Source organism: Bos mutus, chromosome 16 (assembly GCF_027580195.1).
Source record: "Bos mutus isolate GX-2022 chromosome 16, NWIPB_WYAK_1.1, whole genome shotgun sequence".
Taxonomy (NCBI): Eukaryota; Metazoa; Chordata; class Mammalia; order Artiodactyla; family Bovidae; genus Bos; species Bos mutus.
Window position 1 is genome coordinate 37,553,896 of NC_091632.1, and position 19,188 is coordinate 37,573,083.

Below are 19,188 nucleotides of genomic sequence, written 5' to 3' on the forward strand. Positions count from 1 at the left end.
ATACTCCATAGATGTTGAATGCTCCTACCCAAGAAGATGGCAGGTTTAGCTCAAGAAACAATGGTTCAGTTATTGCCGTGGACTTGGGAGTATGACCTGCCAAGATGGCTGAGAGGCTCTTGACATGGTTCCAGAGCACCCTTTAAGAGATCTATCCATGGAAGAGATGATGAGGCTTTTAAACACCAGCATCCATAATTTAGCAGATTATTCTCCCCAGGAATATAAAGGGTAGTGGTGCCAGCCTCTGTCTTGGAAGATGCAAGGACCCCAGATCAAAGCCCAAACAGAAATAAATAAAGTTTGAGATCAAATCCTATAATACTACAATCTTAGTATGGGTTTAGGAGCCATCAGGTTCTATGTGATCCAAGGAATTTAAGCAAACTTGTCCAGATGATTTTCACTTCCATTTTTATTATGACAGTATGCACCTTTGAGTGTTGTTGCAAAGAATAAATGAGATAATATACACCTGACAATTTCTAATACTTGAAGATGCCTGTGATCACCGTCATTGTGATCAACATCATTATAATCACCATCACCGTCATTATCACCATCAGTATCACCATATCATCACTACCACCAGCATCACCAGCATCATATTACCATCATCACCACTATACCATCATCATCAATTACGTCATCACCATCATTATCACCATCATCATTTCCACCATCAAATCACCATCAGCAATAGCAGGAACATCATCATTACCACTATCACCATCACATCACCATCATCACGACTTGCATCATCACCACCATCACCATCACTGCAATCATCATCACCAGCATCATATTACCATCATCACCACTATACTGTCATCATCACCACCACCATCACCATTTCTGTCATCAAATCACCATCACCAACAGCAACACCACAATGACCATCACCATTATCATCACCACCATTACCATTTCCATCAATGTCACTGTCAGCAACAGCACAATCACCTTCATCATCATCACTATCATCAACATCAGTACCATCATAGTAACCATCGACATTAGTACCGTCATAGTCACCATCATCGACATCAGTACCGTCAGTCACCATCACCATCTTCAACATCAGTACCATCATAGTCACCATCACCATCTTCAACATCAGTACCGTCATAGTCACCATCGCCATCATCAACATCAGTACCATCATGGTCACCATCACCATCTTCAACATCAGTACCGTCATAGTCACCATCACCATCATCAACATCAGTACCATCATTGTCACCATCAACATCAGTACCGTCATAGTCACCATCATCAACATCAGTACCGTCAGTCATCATCGCCATCATCAGCCTCCTTCTCACAAGAAGCACAGACGCAGGATGAGCTCATACTCTTCACGACAGCATCCTCGTCTCTTGACTGAATCAGAAGGATTGTGTAGATGGAGGGTGAGGGAAGATGGACAGCCATCTTCCCTGATCATCCATTAAAACAGACATTCATGTCAACCTCCCTCTTCCAACGAAGTCTGAGTTGGGTCTCAGGGAAGAAGCTGGTGAACATATAGAGATTACTGAGACTGGTGGTAAGATTAAGAGTGGTCCCTTACTGGCATATGTAGCTTTCAACCCCATTGTCAGGCTGATCTGGCAGACCCAGAGGAAGGCAAACTGGCTCAGAGCTTTACAGTACATGTCACGTGTTGGGCACAGGTGTATGGGAAGCCACTGGTCAGAACCAGCAGTGAACACTGCCACTTTTAAAAATGGGCACCACAGCAGCTGTTCCTGAGGGCAGGAACCATGACTGAGTAAGTCAAAACTGGCCCTGCTTGGCATACAGTAGGTACTCAATAGGTGATTCTTGAATCAGTGGCTAAAAGAAAGAGGAAGGGAGGCCCATGACATCTTCGGTTTTCCAAGTGTTGCTTATTCTGTGGGCTCAGGAAGGGGATTCCTCGGGACAAACAGAAATAGCCCGAAAGAGAGGCAGCCAGGAAGAGCTTGTTTTCTGGTCATGCCAGCTTTGAATCATTTATTAGCAATTCCCCCCACGAAGATCATATTCAGTGGAGACGTAACATCTGTTTGTGAGACTGTGTCCTTCAGAGGCCGCCAAAAAAAAGTGTTACATCTGTGAGATGCTCCACGCTGGACCACACACATGCTGTGTCCTCACCCCAGGATTGGCAAGGTCCTCAGGTGTGATGGGTGGGCCTCTGCACCTGAACATCAGAAGAGGAGAGAGACAGATACTCAAGTGGCAGAGATGAAAGAATGGCAGAGTCAGCACTCCCAGGGGCAGGGTGCTGCCACCTGCAGGGGTCTCTGCAGAGCCCCTTATGGCTGTTAGCCCCCAGCTCCTCAGGTGTGGTTCTTGCTGATGGGAAAAGAGCAGGACCAGAGTCCTGGACCTTCCAGGTGGACCTCACTGACCAGAGGATTCAACCCTAGTGTCCCCGGAAGGATGTAAAGATGAGTTATATGGGAAGGGATCAGAGGTGTTGCCAGCCTGTCTTTTTTCCCTCCCCCTGCATCTATGTTTGATGGAAGGTGATGCGGGGGATGGGGGTGGATGGACAGAGGGACAGTACAGACAGAATTCTTGTCCTCTGCCATCCTGGCCCTCATGTGGGGTTCAGACCACTCTCATTTGTGGCTGTGGCTACCCTGCTCCTGGAGTGGCCAGTCCTTCTGTCCCTGTCTGCTGTTTCCCCTGTCTCCTCCCACCATGGTGTATAACACACACAAGAGGAGACAGGACCTGGAGACCAGACTGCAGATCCTTCTCTGGGACTTCAGGAAGCATCACCTGCTCGGTCTGGATCTCTTATTTCCTGGAAGCTCATCTGGCAGTGAACTTCTTGGAGAGGAATCTGGGAAGATGAAGATGCTTTCCAGTGACCCAAGTGCCTGAATCTACAACAGTGTCACCTGCCTCTCTTCCTTCCCTTCCCAATAAATCCTGGGCTGTCCCGGCTTCTCCTGGGTCCAGGCAAACCCTGCTCCTACCAGCAGGCCAGCTTCCCTGGTGCCCAGACACAAGGAACAGAATTTACCTAAGTTGGGAGGAGAAAAAGGAGGGGTGACAAAGCTTACCTGTGCCAGGTGAAGGGGTCAGCAGGTGCAACAACGGCCACAGCTGCCCAAGGGCTGAGTCATTTCTCAGGGCCTGAGAGAGGCCAGGCTGGGGCCTCCCTTCCCTGGCTCCAGGTGAAAACAGTCCTGGTACCCCCTGCATCTGGCAGCACCTGCATGTGGGCAAGAAACTGACCTGACCTGGTCCCACGAGGCCCCATCAACATGGAGCCCCCTGCAGGGCTTCTCAACACATGATGGGATCTTGTGTTCAGGGCTGAGTGGATGGGACAGGTCCCTACTCCCTGTCTCTTCCTGGGCCCCTTCATCTCATGCCTCTGGTTTCACGGCCCCCCTCCTCCTTCTCTGTTTCCAGGTTTGGCCGTCCATCAGATCATCACCATCACCGTCTCCCTCATCATGGTCATAGCTGCTCTGATTACAACTCTTGTCTTAAAAAACTGGTAAGGACCCTTGGCCCTTCTGGCTGGGTAATGGGGGTCAGTGGGGGTCCCTGGGGAAGCACACACAGAGAGTTTCTTGCTTCTCAACACCATCTCAGATCACAGCCCAGGGAATCATTTCTCTGGAATGGAGAGTGCCACACAGCTCCTGCCCTGCTCAACCCACTCACCTTTGCCCGGACAGCTCGGCCACCCATTGGGAGGGGTTGTTCCCTGACAGTGCCCTCCCAGTGGCTTTCCCTGCTTGGCTTAATTCCTTAGGCAGCAGGTAGCCTGTTCCCAAAGCCTATCTCTCAGATCCTAGCGCCCCTCTGAATGTCCCCTTCACAGCTCGGTTTGGTTTTCCTTATTTCATACCAGCAGCCTGGCTGGGGTCCCTGCCCGCCCCTTGCTGTCCCCCACCTTCCTCTCACAGTCACTCTGTGTCTGCTGAACTAGGTTACTTCTTTGCTCCAGGCAGCCTGTCTTCACCTATTTCCTCCTGGAAATTGGCCTACTTTGAGCTTGGCCTTGCTGGGTGTACACACCTGCTACACCCCTGGGAGAATCAGGGGGCTGCCAGCTGACCCCACCGCCTGCATGCCTCCTGGGCCCCTGTCCGCCTGTAGTCTCTCCTCCAGCTAGTGAGGCGCCTCTTAACATCGAAGCCAAAGCACCTTGGATGCAAATCATCCCCCTGCCAGCCTTGGTAGAAAGTCACAGATTGGTGGGAGGGAAGTGCCCTGAGCCTCTGGGTAACAGAGACTTGAGGAAATGAGAGAGAAAGCCAGCCTTTAGGATTACAGAGGACAACGTGTGGAGAGGTACCACCCTGGAACAGCCCAGGGAGGTCTTAGAGCTCCTGATGGCCAGCAAACCCTGGACCTGGGGTGTTTTCTGGGGAGATAGTGAAGATAATAGTCAGCTCTCAGCAGCATGTCTTGGGCAGGGCTGGCTGGTTGGAGAAGGGGCTCCAGGTCCCTGGACTGCATGGATGCTCGGCAGGTCTGATCCCACTGGCTGTCTTGATGGTGAAATCCCATCCCCACCAAGGAGGTGGCAGACTGTGATGCTGTAATAGGCAACAAGCTTCCTCTTGATTTTCCCACACTTCGGGGTTTTCAGCAGACCTTCAAAGAGTCTTTTGGGGAAGGCAGTCCAGCAGGGTGAATAAGTGGTTCCATGACGTTGGTGGGCCGGGTTGGGGGGGGGGAGTCCCTTGGCTTTCACATCCATCTTCTCACCTTCATTTATGGGCAGTCTTCCTTGCCAGCTATTGGGATATCTCTCATTGGGAAGAGGCAGGGAATTAACACAATTTATATGGGGACAGGCTCATGAGCCCCTGCCCCTTGCAGCCCACTCACTCTGCAAAGGCTCTGAGCTGTGAAGCGGGCAGAAAAGGAGAACTGATGAGCTAATGAGAACCACGACCCCTCAAATCTCCTCCTCCCTGCCCTCCTTCATGGGCATGACACTTCTTTCCATCCTTGTGAACTTGCCCTAGAGGTGACTCCTGGAGCCGGGAAGTATCCCTGTGCACTTTCTCTATCAAATTCCTTGGTCAACAGAGGTGGGACCCATGTGTGCAGTCCACATAGTGTCTGAAAGCCTCTGTGGTCCAAAAGGACAGGGAACGAAGGCAGGTACCCACGAGCACTAACACAGTCTTCTTCATAGATCCAAACGGTCTGCTTTCATTTCCAGCTTGTGAGCCTGGGCAGAGGAGAGGCTGAGGATGAGAGTTCCCAGTCTTATCTATCCCTAAAGATAATTACGTGGTCCACTCCACGTGAACTACGGCCGCCCCAACCTGTGGACAGAACCTTCCCCACGGTCATCATTCCCATACCATCTAGGTGTTCCTGGGGAAACTGAGTCAGTACTACCACCCGGCTGACATTTCTTGGCCAAACCAGACCTCCGCTCCCTGATAACACAACTCCACTCCTCACTTCTTAATCCTTCCTGCAATAACGGCCGCATCTAACATTCAAATTTTACTTTATTTTTAAAAAAGAGCCCATTGCTTGTGGTTGATCTTTCTGAAGAGGTTGGGAATTACTATTAAATGATGTCTAATTAATGCCTGGAGGTGAAGATTCCTTAGCGTCAGCGCGGGGGGAGATGCTGGTGGGTCTCTGCACCTGCAAGTCCCCCACCCCGACTCCGACCCCCACCCTGACCTCTCTCTCCCCCAGCTGCGCGCAGAGTGGGAACCCACGAAGGAACAGCCACCAGCGGAAGACGAACCATCAGGAGGAGAGTTGCCAGAACCTGACAGACTTCACGCCTGCCCGGGTGCCCAGCAGTCTGGACATCTTCACGGCCTACAACGAGACCCTCCAGTGTTCCCACGAGTGTGTCCGGGCATCCGTGCCCGTCTACACTGACGAGACGCTGCACCCGGCCGGGGAGTACAAGTCCACATTTAATGGGAACCGGTAAGCGCAGGCGCGAGCCAGAGTCGGCCGCTGCCCCCTTCTGGGGATGCCGGGTCTGTGGATTGGTGTCAGGCAGGTTTCTCATCTCTTTATGTGATCGGGGCACATGCAGGCAGCTCATTTGCTGAGATGAGACAAGAGGCACAGTACTAAGGTGCCAGGGTTCACATCTGGACCCCTGCACTTGGCCAGTGGATGGACCTGCCTTGCTTGGTCCTGGATCCCACATTCTGGAGGCTGAGCAGACAGCTCAGAGCCCAGAACCAGCCTCTTAGTCTCAATCAAGCCTCCAAAATATCAGCAAATCATGATGGGTCCCTCCCTCCCCAGTCAATATCTGTGAACCCCCATCACTAAAATGTCAGCAGCAGATCTGGCAGAAATATCAAACACCAAGCAGACTCCTGGTTATTAAATGCTCTTTTTAATGAGTCATATGTAATCCCTCAAAGAAGACATGTCTCTAAAACCATCCCTGGGAATATTTAAGAAACCCTTGAGTCAGCTTCTGAAAGTTTATCCGGAATTAGATTAAAATATCAATAAGCTATTTTTTTTTCCTAAGTGAGTACACATTCATGCATCATTTTGTAAATTAAAAGAGAAACAATTCTCCAACGACTTAAAGATCTTAGGAAGAAATGAGCAGGACAGCAGGCTGACTTGAGGGGCATGGGGTCAGTGACAGGAGTGGTGACCGGGAACACTGCCCAAGGTGCCCTACCGGGCTCCTCCCAGAATCCAGGCCGAGGAGACTCAGGGGAGCCTTCAACTGTTGTGTCTGTGGCTCATGTTGGCCTTGTCCTGTCCTGGAGAGCGAGGAGGTGTTCCTTAGACACCTCCCTGCTGCTCCTCTCCTGGTATCTCCATGTCGGACTCTACTGTATGTTCTGTCTGAGATACTCCCTCCCCAGGGGAGAAGAGTGGAGAGCAGAAACCCCAGGACCCTCCCTCTGAACGACTTTGCTTTTACTCGACCACATTGGGGAGCCCGTGGGTTGCATCCCAGCCTTCCAGAAGGCCGAGTTCACAAAGAATTGGAGAAAAAGCTTTAAAATCATTCCATTGAATGCCTGTGTGCCTGTTTGGATATAAATCTTGGCCACCCAGAACCTCAGGCTTGGGGGGAGAAGGAAAAGGGAGTAGGTGGGTCCTGGTGTTTCACTGTGTCTCCCTCTCTGCCCCCATGTCCTGGGAGAGCCCTGTCCATGTGCAGGGTGGGCACAGCTGGCTGGTGTGGACGCCCTGGAGAGAACAGCTTCTTGCGTTGGGGCCAAAGGTGATGCTCTGTTGGTTCTCACTGGCTCTGGGAAACATTGGCTTAGTCTCGAAGGGGACAAAATAACTTGGGGCAAAGGGCATTTTAGGCATCAGGCCCTGCCCTCTCCATAATGTGCAGTAAAGTGGGTAGAATCTCTGATCTCAGAGGCAGAGACCCTGAGCTTTGCACTTGTATTGCAAATGAAAATCTGAAATCCAGACATAGCATCTCTGTGCATCTTCACCAGATTCGTCCTATGCACAGAACCCTTGGACTGCGTGTCCTCTTAGGCCTCCCAAAGTGGAAGGGAGGACTGGCCAACACAGGGAGAGGTGGCCAGTGGGTCCAGGCCAGCTGAAGCATCACCTTCTGGGAGTTCTTTTTGCTTGGAGAAGCCAGTTTTCTGCAACAGGTCCCATCCAGCCTGCCTGTCAGGTTTTACATATGAGCCCTCGCAAGCCCATTTTTCTGCTTGCTGCAGGCCCTCTTCTTCTGATCGGCATCTTATTCCTGTGGCCTTTGTGTCTGAGAAATGGTTTGAAATCTCCTGCTGACTGGCCGAAGTCTTTTTTACCTCCTGGGGGCAGGGCAGACGCCATGTGTCTGTTTTATGGTATGTACCTCTCTTATTGGACCTTGCTTGATTTTCCCCACCCCCTCCATCTCTCCTCTGGAATACTGGGAGCCTGTCTGGACATGGCAGGTGGGCCTCAGCAAGGGCATCATTGCCCTGAATGCAAACCAGAGGGCTGGGCGTGTGGTCTCTCTGCTGCACTCGTTAGAAATGCCCCCACATCCCAGTGGGAGGGAACGACAGACTCAGGAACCCCTGCTCTGCAATCTTGTCCAGTTCTGCACATGCTGCTCCATCTCCCAGGAAGCCCTGTAGGGCAGGGGACCCCGTTCTGGAAACAAGCTATAGGTACACCCCTCACTTCCCCAAACAAAAGGAGATCAGAGCCCCAGCCCAGTGGGCAGACACCATGCCGCCACCCCGTCTCTACGTGGGGGTGGGGAGAGAGAACACTGAGTGGAATTAAAATACAATTTTGAAATATAAAAATAAGAGATAAGAAAGAAAATGATAAAGAGAGAAAGTGAAGAGTTGAGACGTCTACTAATTTGAAGCCAGGGACCGGTACCAAAACAGGGATGAATTTGCCACGCTCTGCTGGATAGGAACATTTGGTTTGCTTTCAATGATACTGACTTTAATGCTGACATTAAATTGCTTTCTTCTGTGCTGAACCTCCTGAACACGCAGGCTGCTGTGGGGGGAAAAGGATCTTGTCACCCCCCCAGTGACTGCACATTCTGGATGAACAGTCAATTGAGGTGACTGGGTTTTTTTTTGTTTTTTTGTTTTTTTTTTCATTTTTCTTGTTTGATGCTAGGGTTTTCAAAGGATGACATCTTGCTCATCCACAGAGAACATCTTTTTTCCTCCAGATCTTCTCTCTAAGCATGACGTCACATCCCTTCCAGAAGCAGGGAATCCAGTTTTTAGGGTTATCTATATTTGAAAAAAAATTTTTTTCTTTACTTTTTCTCACCTTCTGATGTGGGGACTGAGTGGGAAATGTCATTGTCAGAATTGGAGAAGGTCCTGGGGCTTCTTGGGGTGTACCCCATCTTCTTAGGGAGCACACAGGACCCTCAGAGGCCTCTGCTTACGGCACTTCTGAGGGGCCAGGGGCCCCAGCTGCTTGGAGAAGCAGGTATCAATCAAATGGTTCATAATTCCAGCCCTAGCGAACTGTATATTTATTCCACATCAAATGTCCATCCCTCACTTTTGTCCTGAAGCCAAAACAACCTGATTAGCACTATGTTTAGCCGATGGGTGAAGGAATATAATGAGGTTAAAATGGAAATTGACCCCCTACTCACACAGAGGCCTTTGCTGAGATGTATAGGTCAAGCAGGTGAGATGAGGGCTGTGCCCGACATTCAAGAGCCACATGCCCTGGACACAGCTTCTCCGTCAGATGCTTGCACCTTTGTCTGCCCGGATGTGACTCATCTCATTAAGGCCTCGGACAAGCTCCCTTTGGCGTTTCAACCCAGCAAGCGATGGGGAAGCTCCCAGTTAGCAGTGGAACTCCCGCCTGCCTGGCAAGGCCTCTGCAGGGTGGCCAGGTGAGCGCCTGCATCTCCTTTGGGATTTCACAAATGCATAAATGCTTAAGGCATTGACCTGGGAGACCCTAGCCCTGCACATCAAAGACATCTGCTCTCTTCCTCCAAGAGCTGTGGACCTGCAGGCCTGAGGTGGACACACCTTCCATTCCAAGTAGCCCCCATCTGGAGAGGGTGGGGGAGACACTGCCCTAATGGCACATTCACATGGCAGCTCATTGGCACACTTTGGACATATAGAGACCCATTCAGTCTTCTCAGCAATCCCACTTACAGATGGGAAACTGAGGTCAGATGGGGAGGTCATGTGACTTGCCTGAGGCCAGTCATGTTGTAAGTGGTGGGGCCACGTGATCCTAGGCCACCTGATTCTCGGGCCACACTCTGCCCACCAGTCAGACTTCCTCAACTGCTATTCCCAGTGGAATGCCTCTGTGCCCCTTTCCATCCCTGATGGCACCCTAAGTGAGAAGGGAGTCAGGTAGTGGGAGAGGAAGGAGGGGTTTCCAGCTGATTTGGCATCCCTGCAGGGGACACACAGCCTGACTCTGCAGAGCAGGGGGCATTGCAGTTCAGAGACCAGCCCCGGATCCTCCAAAAGTCTGGGCCAAGGATTGAACCAAGGAGCTGCAGACCTGACTTTAAAAGAAAACCAGGTTGGGAGGAAAAAGTGCTTTTTATCCACACCTCTGGTCCAGAAGACATTCCCGTCCCCTTTGCCCAGTTCTCTCTAGTAGCCCAGGACGTAGAAGGACCCCACGAGCTAAAAGGTGGGTTCTGCCAGTGTGCCACCCAAGACGGGCCCCAGGGACCATGTTCTCCACCAGTTGTCCAGACCCCACTTCCCAACTCTGCGTGAGGATCAATTTCAAGACCATCCCCATCTACAGGAAGACACCTCTGTGTCTGGAGAGCTCGATCCTCCCACCATGGATCTCAGGTGGGCATTCTGGGGAGGAGAGAAGAGGCAACAGGACTCAGCAGAGCCTGGCCACGCTAAGCCGCAGCACCTATGGACTCGGGGCAGTGGCTCCCTCCAGCCGACTCCTCCCGGAGACACAGACCAGGAGGTCCACGTGAGCAGCCTTGTTAGTCCTTGATAAATGCTTACACATCCCTTCGCTGTGGGTCACACGGGCTGTTTATCACTCACTGGGAGGAAAACATTCGCCTTCGAAGTGTCCCTGATGTCTACAGTTAATGCCTGGATGTGAGGATGGAGCGGTGGAGAGCCAAGAAGACGGCTCAGATTTACTGGGATTCTTATTGTCCCTTAAATAAATAGCAATTAATACTGGAACATTTAATTAAGGTTTAAGAGCCAGCAGAGATATTTATCTCTTGCATAACTGTTAGGCCTCTCCAAATGCATTTTTAATGATGCTACCACAGTTTGTTACAGCACCGTCTTGTGTGCTCACGCTAACCCACACGCACGTCTGGGACCCAAGCCCCGCCCACCCCATTTCCCTGCGGGCAGCTTGATGGTGATGCTAGGGCTCGTGGACACAGGTGACCCAACCTGGGCAGAAATTTGTCCCGTTTCCCTAGATTCAGCCTCTGTGAGAGATTCGAGCAGACTCTTTACCTGGACCTTCCTCAGTGGAGCCTGATGGAACGCTGGGCAAGACAAAATGAGGCGGCCTTTCCTGCTCCGAGGAAAGAGACCTTGAACACAGGCCTGTCATTGGCTCTTGGGCTGATTTCCTGTCATTTTTCATGCAGCAAGTAAACTTCAGAAAAACCTCATCAGTGTTCAGATCTTCCCGTTTGCCGAGGCCACTTCATTCCAGCCTGAGAACTCATAAAAGCTCTTGCATCCGAAGCAAGTGAGAAATAAATCATGCGTTATTATTATTTTCAAAAAAAAAAAAAAAAACCACACTGAAGAGATAACTAATAAAAAAAACAAGAAGTGCACCTGAGCCTTCCTGCTTTGTTCTGAAAAATGCATTAACAGAATATCCAGCTTCTGTAATTCAAAGAAATGTTTTCTTCAAAGCAACATCCAGACCCTTCTGGAAGCCGTTTTTCTCCCCAAGCTGAGAACCAGCACCAAGGAAACCGGTGTGCAAGAAGCTTTTTCGGGATGTGGAGAAACTAACTAGAGGCTCACTCTCCAGGAGGCCTTGCTGCCAACTGCCTGTTCTCTTTGTTCCTCAGAAGCTGATACAGATCTTGAAACCCAGGACCCTCGTGTGGTTTGCAGCTCTGGGGGCCACAGAGCCGGAGCATCCCCTTCCAGGCAGCAGAGGGCACTGGTTTCTCCCAAGTCAGGATTCATCCTGGATCCCTGATCGCTCGGATCTCTCTCCAGCCACAGCTTTTCCTTCTGGCTCAGAGTCTCCCCTGCCTGCCCTCACCAGCTATACGACCTCGCCAGTGTCCTTCTCCAGGCAGGATGCACTTCCTCTCTGCCCCTCCCTGGGTGAATGCCAGGCTGAGAGGCTCTTGCTCTGAGCCTTTGGATCAGAAAAAACCCAGCCCTTCCCCTCAAGTGGAGTGCAAGCAGCAGTGTTTCAGCAGGAACTGGGGCAGGCCTGGAAGGTGGCCTGGCAACCGAGCCCTCTCCTTCTTGCAGGGGACCATCACCTCTGCAGGAAGCCAGCACTGCTGTTCCAACAGCTACTCAAGGTGCAGAGTTGGAGCCATCGCTCCTTCTCTATACCACCTCTTTTTCATTCTGAAAAAGTGAAAGTGAAAGTGTTAGTCATTTGTGTCTGACTCTTTCCTACCCCATGGACTTTAGCCTGCCAGGTTCCTCTGTTCCTAGGATTTTCAGGCAAGAATACTGGAGTGGGTCACCATTCCCTTCTCCAGGGGATCTTCCCTACCCAGGGATTGAGCCTGGGTCTCCTGCATTGCAGGCAGATTCTTTAATGACTCAGCCACCAGGAAAATGCCTGAGATGCTGATAGAAGCAGATATTGTTAAGTTTGGAAGATACTTGGCCCCCTCAGTGGCCCAAGAGCCCCTCCAGCCGTCCTCCCAGGCAGGCAGTATATGACGGTCATTCCAGACAGATAAGGGGCTGAGGACAATGCTTCTTTCACACAGATGCCTCTTCTCTGAATTTCATTCATTGTTGATCTCCCTCCAGAGGGCCAGGCTCAGAGCTGGTACCCAGGCAAACTTTGGCGGACCTGGCAGGCACCCATGAGACCTGGGTGACATGTGATGTACACACACTCAGGTACAAAGCAGTGCCTGAGGAGTCACAGAAACATGCTCTAACAGAGATTAAACAGAACATGCTTAGGAAAGGAAGGGGTATCCATGAAGGTCTCCCCAGGGAGGTAACAGTCAGCAGAAACTTGGGGTTTTTCAGGTCAGAGATTTGCTATTGAAGCCAGGCAACCGCCCGGAAAGGAGAGAGGGAGAGATGGGGCAAGAGGGGCCGGGCCCTTGTCCTCGAGGATCCGAGGAGCCACTGTCAGAAGCACTGAAGACTTTTCAGCCTTTTAGCAGATAATGTCTGTTTGAAAAAACCTCAGGAGACGGCTGGCCCCAGGGAAGAAGCAGTAGCAGTGCCTCCCTCATCTGTTTGGTTAAGGTTGCCAGGAAGGATTGGAGAGCAGCCCCAGGCTGCAGTTCTCCCTTCTTAGGAAAGGAGGCCCTGTGACTCCAGGTCCCACCCTGGATGCATCTGAGAGTGGGCAGGGGCCTGGTGGTCAACCTGCTGGGGCAGTGGGCAGCAACTCAATCCAGAGACTGCCCCAGATCTGGGCAGACGGTCACTAGGTCACTAGGTCTGGCTTTTACTGTCCCCATATTTTTTCATAGGTGACAGGATGAGATGGTTAGATAGCATCACCAACCCAATGGTCAGTGGACATGAGTTTGAGCAAACTCTGGGAGATAGTGAAGGACAGGGAAGACTGGCATGCTGCAGTCCATGGGGTTGCAGAGAGTCAGGCACAACTTAGTGACTAAACAATAGCAACAATATTTTTTCAATATGTATATATATTTTAAGATTTTTTGATATGGACCATTGTTTAAAAGTCTTTTGTTGAATTTGTTACCATATTGCTTCTGTTTTATGTTTTGCTTTCTTGGCTATGAGGCATGTATGATCTTAGTTCCCTGATCAGGGATCAAACCCACACCCCCTACACTGGAAGGCAAAATCTTAACCCTTGGACCACCAGGGAAGTCCCCCAATATATTTCTTAAGTTCTTAAAATTGTAGTAAAATATATATAACATAAAACTGACCATTTTACTTTTAACTGTTTTTAATGAAACAGTTCTGTGGCATTAAGTACATTGACAGTTATGCAGCCGCCACCACTGTCCACCTTCACAACTCTTGTTGTTTTTCCTGAACTGGTATTATGCCCCCCTTAGACACTAACTCCCCCCACCCGCCCCTGGCACCCAGCTTTCTACTCTCTGTCCCCAGGAACTTGACAACTCTGAGGACTTCTTATAAGTGGCATCATCACAGATTTGTCTCCACATTTTTTAACTTTCTAAAGATTAAAAAGAAGGTAGACATACAGGAGGGATATTCTGCTTTAATGATTTCACTTTTTAAACCACACTCCCTCTCTCCCTGCAAATCCTAGAGAGCCTAGGCATTGGCAGGCGGGGGGCTGGCGGGGGTGGTGGATAGCTGGAGTGACCTTGCCGAGGGTGGTCCAGCACACAGTTGACCAGATGTCCATTTCATCACACTCCTGCTCACAGCCAGGCAGGCCATCCCACAGGAGATGAGTAGACGCCCCATTTGGGCCTCCTGGGATTGCCCAAACAGGTGTCATTTGTTTGGGCAAGGCGACGCCCTGCCTTTCTTATCCAAACCACGAGGGGTCCTGGAGAGGGAACAGGCACTGCCACCTCACCTCATGGAGTAGACTTTCATGTGCTGAGGCCCTCGGAGAAGACGACGTGTGCAGTGCTGACCAGATGCTTTCCTGAGGGCTGAAGGTGTGTCCCTGCACCCGGATGCCCTTCAGCCCTCCGTCCTGTGGAGGTTCACCTGGGGGGATTATTGATGCAGGAGAAAGAACCTTACCCCAGAGTCCATTTGGAAGAAGGGTGCCATGGTATCCTCTTTGTACCATTTGAGGGTCCGATTTCCTGTCATTGTGGGAGTGCAGATGAGGACTCTGAGTGACAGCAGAGAGACACACCACCCCACCCTTGTAACAGAACAGCAGCTTTGAGCCAACCCCACTCCCGGAACCTGGGGCTGAGCTATGGGGCATTCTGACTTACCTGGCCATCCCCAGGACGGCTGTAGCTCTGTCTCCCTAGGGGATGCTGACCTCAGGGTTTGTCACTGAGGCAGGATGACTTTGGGGTCCCAATTTTCTGAGGCAGCACCCCCCAAACTGGGCAAAAGCCATCTGCTTCTTTGTAGCCATCTGACCTGGCCGGCACGCAGGGCAGTTCAGGTTCTTCCTCTCTCCAGTGAGATCACTTCTTAGGGAGACCCAAGGGGTGGTTATTCTGATGCAGTCCATCAGCCTCCCCAAGTCCCAGCCCCGTCCAGCTGAGCAAGATTGAAATGGATTCCATTGCTTCCTGCAGCCCAGGACTGTAGCTGGCAGCCCCCCCTGCCCTTGGCATCGGGAGCTGGAAGGGGAGCAAGCAGGACGCTGGATGCATTCAGTCACCTGAGGGCCTGGAGTGCCATGCCTGCTCATGAGTTAGTGTCGGGGTAGTCCCAGCCATCTCTTGGGAAGCCCAGGCCCCTCCCTCAAAGGCAGGAGGACCACTCTGTTAATTACTGTAATTAACACAAGGGCACCTCAGGATTCCTAGCATTTGTAGCAGTCCTTGGTGACCAGGTCCAGTGAGATAGCTTTGGTGCCCCCAGGATGACACTTGCGTGTCATTTAGCCAGGCAGCTGTGCACCCAGGTCTTGGTGACAGAGGCTCAGAGGGGCCTCATAGACACCTACTACTTTTGGCCCGCTGCCATTTAATCTCTTCTTGTTTTCTTTCCACACAGGATTCCGTTGGTGAACCTGTAAAAAAAAAAAAAATTAAAAATTACAAAAAACACACAAAACCTAAAACTAAACTATCTAAGGGGAGGGTCCCCACCCCTACCACTTCTGTTTGCCGGTGGGGAACTCTCAGAGCAGGACGCTATAGGCCAAATATATTTTTATAAAAATGCTGATGCCTATGGGGGACTGCCTTCTCCCAGAGCTCCTTTGGGAAACAGAAAGAAGACCCAACAGAAGGAACCGGAGACAGAAAAAGGGCAGGAGGACGCACCAGAAGCTGGAGTTTGTACTTCGATTCTGAACCTGTGCCAATAATACCATTATGTGCCATGTACTGACCTGAGGACTTGGTGACAAAGCCGAAGCCAAGCGAACCATGAGGAGTAAACTTAAGAAAACAGGAGTGGGTATCTCTTCTGTAGAGTCACTATTTCTGGTTAATATACATATATAAATATATAAAGACACACAGATACACACACACACACACACCCCTTTTTTGTACCGTAGCAATTTTTGAAGACCTTCAATGTTCCTTTTTAAAAAAAAAATGTGTTCTCGGTTACAAAATCTGATTTCTTTAACACGCTTAGTATGAACAGGATGAACTGGTGTTTTCTACTTGCAGGATCACACACAGGCACACGCGCGCATATACACACGTCCGCACATATATATGCATACACTGGAAATGCAGTTCCACGCGTGAGCATATTCTTCTGGTGACCTGGTGTCCCGTCACTGTCCAGTCTGGGGCGGCCACGATGAGCAGACAAGACCCTCGAATGGCATGTCCTGCATTTGCTGGGTATTTGGTGAGTGGCACCGGGTGTGTGGTTTCTTATGTTGGGCCGGAATGAAGATTGCCATGGTTTTATCTACATACATACATACATACATATATATATATATAATCTCTATACATATAAATACAACCTTTTTTCATTGAGTTGTTTGGAAAAGCTACCTAATAGCCATGTGCACACGTGTGTGGCCGGCCACTTACAAACGGGCCTGAGCGTCAGATTTGGGGGGTGGGGGTTGGCTGGTGGATTCTTGGCCATCTTTGTGTTATACAAGCATAGACCGAATTAAAGGAATTTTCCAGTTCCCCAAATTAAAGGAATATATCCTCGTAGTGTGTGTGCGCGTATGTCAGAGCATTACTCAGAAATCCGTGAGCGCCCCGTTCATCTGGGCAGGAGCACTGGGTCCTGGACCAGCATGCGGTGTCTCTTTCCCGCACAGTGGCACTCAAAGGTCACCCGCTCTTTCTTGAGCCTGAGAGTGACTTCGAACCTTGGTGGAGATGGTGGCAAAGATGCTCTCTCTTGTCGGCTCCCGTTGGCCAGCTTGTGAGCTTTGGCCTCTCTGAACCCCGACCACACACTTAAGTGAAGATCCCCCTCTTTACGGCCCCCACTTTATGAAGGCGCCCTGTTGCCCCTCCTACTGTCAGTGCGAGTGCTGTAAAAGATGGGGATCCATCTGGGCCTCAGAGGGCATGTCCTCCTCCAGGGACCCCGGAGTCTATGCACAGGGCCTGTCTCCTGTGAGTGATGTCACCAGTATAGCATGAAATGCGACAGGTTAAGTCGAAGGGTTAAAGGTCATCAGGCAGGAAGCTCATCCCTCCTACTCACTCACTGACCAGGCAGGTGACCCAATCCTTTCAGCAGGCTCCCTCCACAACACCTTGAAATGTACTTGGAAACTTGGCTTTGGTACCTTTTAATATATGGGAGAGTCAGACAATGCCAGCAGAGGGAAAAATGTCATTTTGTCACAATGCCCGTCAAGATCTGTTTTGGGGATACCCCCCTCCAAGAGTGGGAAAACTGTGTTTTTTGGTTTTTATTTTGTCATCCCCCTACCCTCCAAAGTTCTGGCACATTAACAAGATGCCACTAATGGCCACATCATCTCCAGGCTCCCGACTCGCCCGCATGGTGCTCCCTGCCACACTGCTGTCGGCCCGGCACCCAGCACAGTCAGCTTTCATCCTCCAGTCACTCTCCTCCACTGGAGGGTGGCCCTGGGGCCTCTGTGACTCAGGAGAGCACTGTGCAGTGTGAACCACAGGTGAGGGTTATGGGAGCCACCACTGTGTGTCGGATGAGATGAAGGTGATGGCAAGGGTGTCTGTTGTACCACTGGTAGCAGAGCCTAGGGTTCCTGACGGGGATGTGGCTCAGTGACCAGTGCATCACCTCTAACTGTAGCTCAGTCCTCTCCCCTGGACCTCAGGCTGCCTGACTACTGGGTGACACAGAACTTTCGAAGGAAGCTTCAAATAGCAGCCACTTCCTCCGCCTCCAACACACACACAAACCCCTTTGGCACATGTTCAGGGCAGGGCTGGGGGATGCGTGTACCACCACCAGACAAGCCATGCCTGCATGTTCCCCACTGGGAATTCTAGAAGTGTACTGACAATCTGTCCAAATAAATCCACTTTGAGGAAGGCTACCATATCACGGTGATGGACGGAATGTGTGTAGAGATGCTTTATTTTTTAAATGGTTACCTGGAAACATCATCTCTATACAAGGAGATGAAAGTGAGTAGGCTTACAAAATTAAGCTCCTTCAACAGTCAAGTCTATGAAATGATACAGCACAGGTTTTTTCTGACTCAGGCCCCGTGTTGTCGTTCAGTTGCTAAGTTGTGTTTTACTCTTTGAGACCCCATGGACTGCAGCATGCCAGTCTTCCCTGTCCTCCAGTATCTCCCTGAGTCTGCTCAAATTCATGTACATTGAGTCTATGATGCCATCCATCACATCCTCCAACCATCTCACCCTCTGCGACCCCCTTCTCCTCCTGCCCTCAATCTTTACCAGCATCAGAGTCTTTTCTTTAAAAAAAGTCAGTTCTCCACTTCAGGTGGCCAAAGTATTGTAGCTTCAGCTTTAGCATCAGTCCTAATGCACATGTGTACATTTGTCTGAACATTGTATGTATCTGTGTGTGATGAGTTTGGCCTGGCCATGCTTGCACAGACCTAGGTTGATGCTCTGGGTCAGTCAGTGATCCCTCTTCTCAGCTCTTTGGATTTCAGAGTCCACCAGTGACCCAGTTGTATCTTCTTAGATCCCGGGGCCCCAGTTCTTACATTTCCTTTAGCTTTTTTCTCTTCTTCAAAAAAGGTACTCAAAGGAAGCCTTCATCTTGTTGTTTGGTGAGGTACTGCCCTCATGGGTTTTACTTTCTGTGAGGCAGAGGCAAACAATTAACACAGATGCAAACAAAATAATTTTCAGGGAGGATGAAGGAAAAAATTTTAAAATAAATAAATTTATAAATAAAAAAATAAATTTCATAGAGGGATGGTAGGAAAGCAACAGAGTAGGATGACAGGAAAGAGAGGAAAGGGGAGCTGTCTGGGTTTATTCATCTGGCCATCATCTCCAACTGAGAAGTCATCTCCACTTGCCATCATCTCCAGCTGGGAAGTCATCTCCACTTGCTTCCTGAAGGTTGGCCTGGGAATGAAGGATAAAAGTGAAGTGCCAAGAAATAATTGCAACCATTATTGCAATAATTATTGCAATAATAATTGCAGTCATTGCAACCCTTCTACCCCCACCCCCCAATCATTCTAGCCAGAAGAAACACCTGAGGAAGCAGAGAGATAGGACCAAGAAGAGGCATATCACCCTGATGATGGACTTGATCTCTGCGTGGCGTGCTGTCTCCCCCCAACCCGGGTCCCCTCCCTACTCACATCCCTAGGTTGTCAAGTCATCATTAGGTCAAGCAGATCTCAAGGAGGACAAAGAAACTCAAGGAGGGATAGGAAGCCCACAGGACAATGGGGGCCCCAGGGAGAGCCATCCCCCCTCGTAAGAGAAGTCAGCTGCCTTTCCCAATGCTCAACCTCAACACAGATCATACT

General features: G+C 50.3%; 1 protein-coding gene across 1 annotated transcript in view; it reads left to right on the forward strand.

Annotated features, from left to right (window-relative positions):
- The window catches only part of AJAP1 (adherens junctions associated protein 1), a 129,497-nt gene extending 113,105 nt beyond the window's left edge, over nt 1–16,392 (forward strand). The window contains exons 3-6 of the mRNA XM_070384466.1: nt 3,418–3,505; nt 5,686–5,928; nt 7,671–7,802; nt 15,291–16,392. Coding sequence (XP_070240567.1) covers nt 3,418–3,505; nt 5,686–5,928; nt 7,671–7,743 — 404 coding nt within the window. The 3' untranslated portion in view covers nt 7,744–7,802; nt 15,291–16,392. The remainder of the gene's footprint in view (nt 1–3,417; nt 3,506–5,685; nt 5,929–7,670; nt 7,803–15,290) is intronic.
- Nucleotides 16,393–19,188: the final 2,796 nt, after the last annotated feature.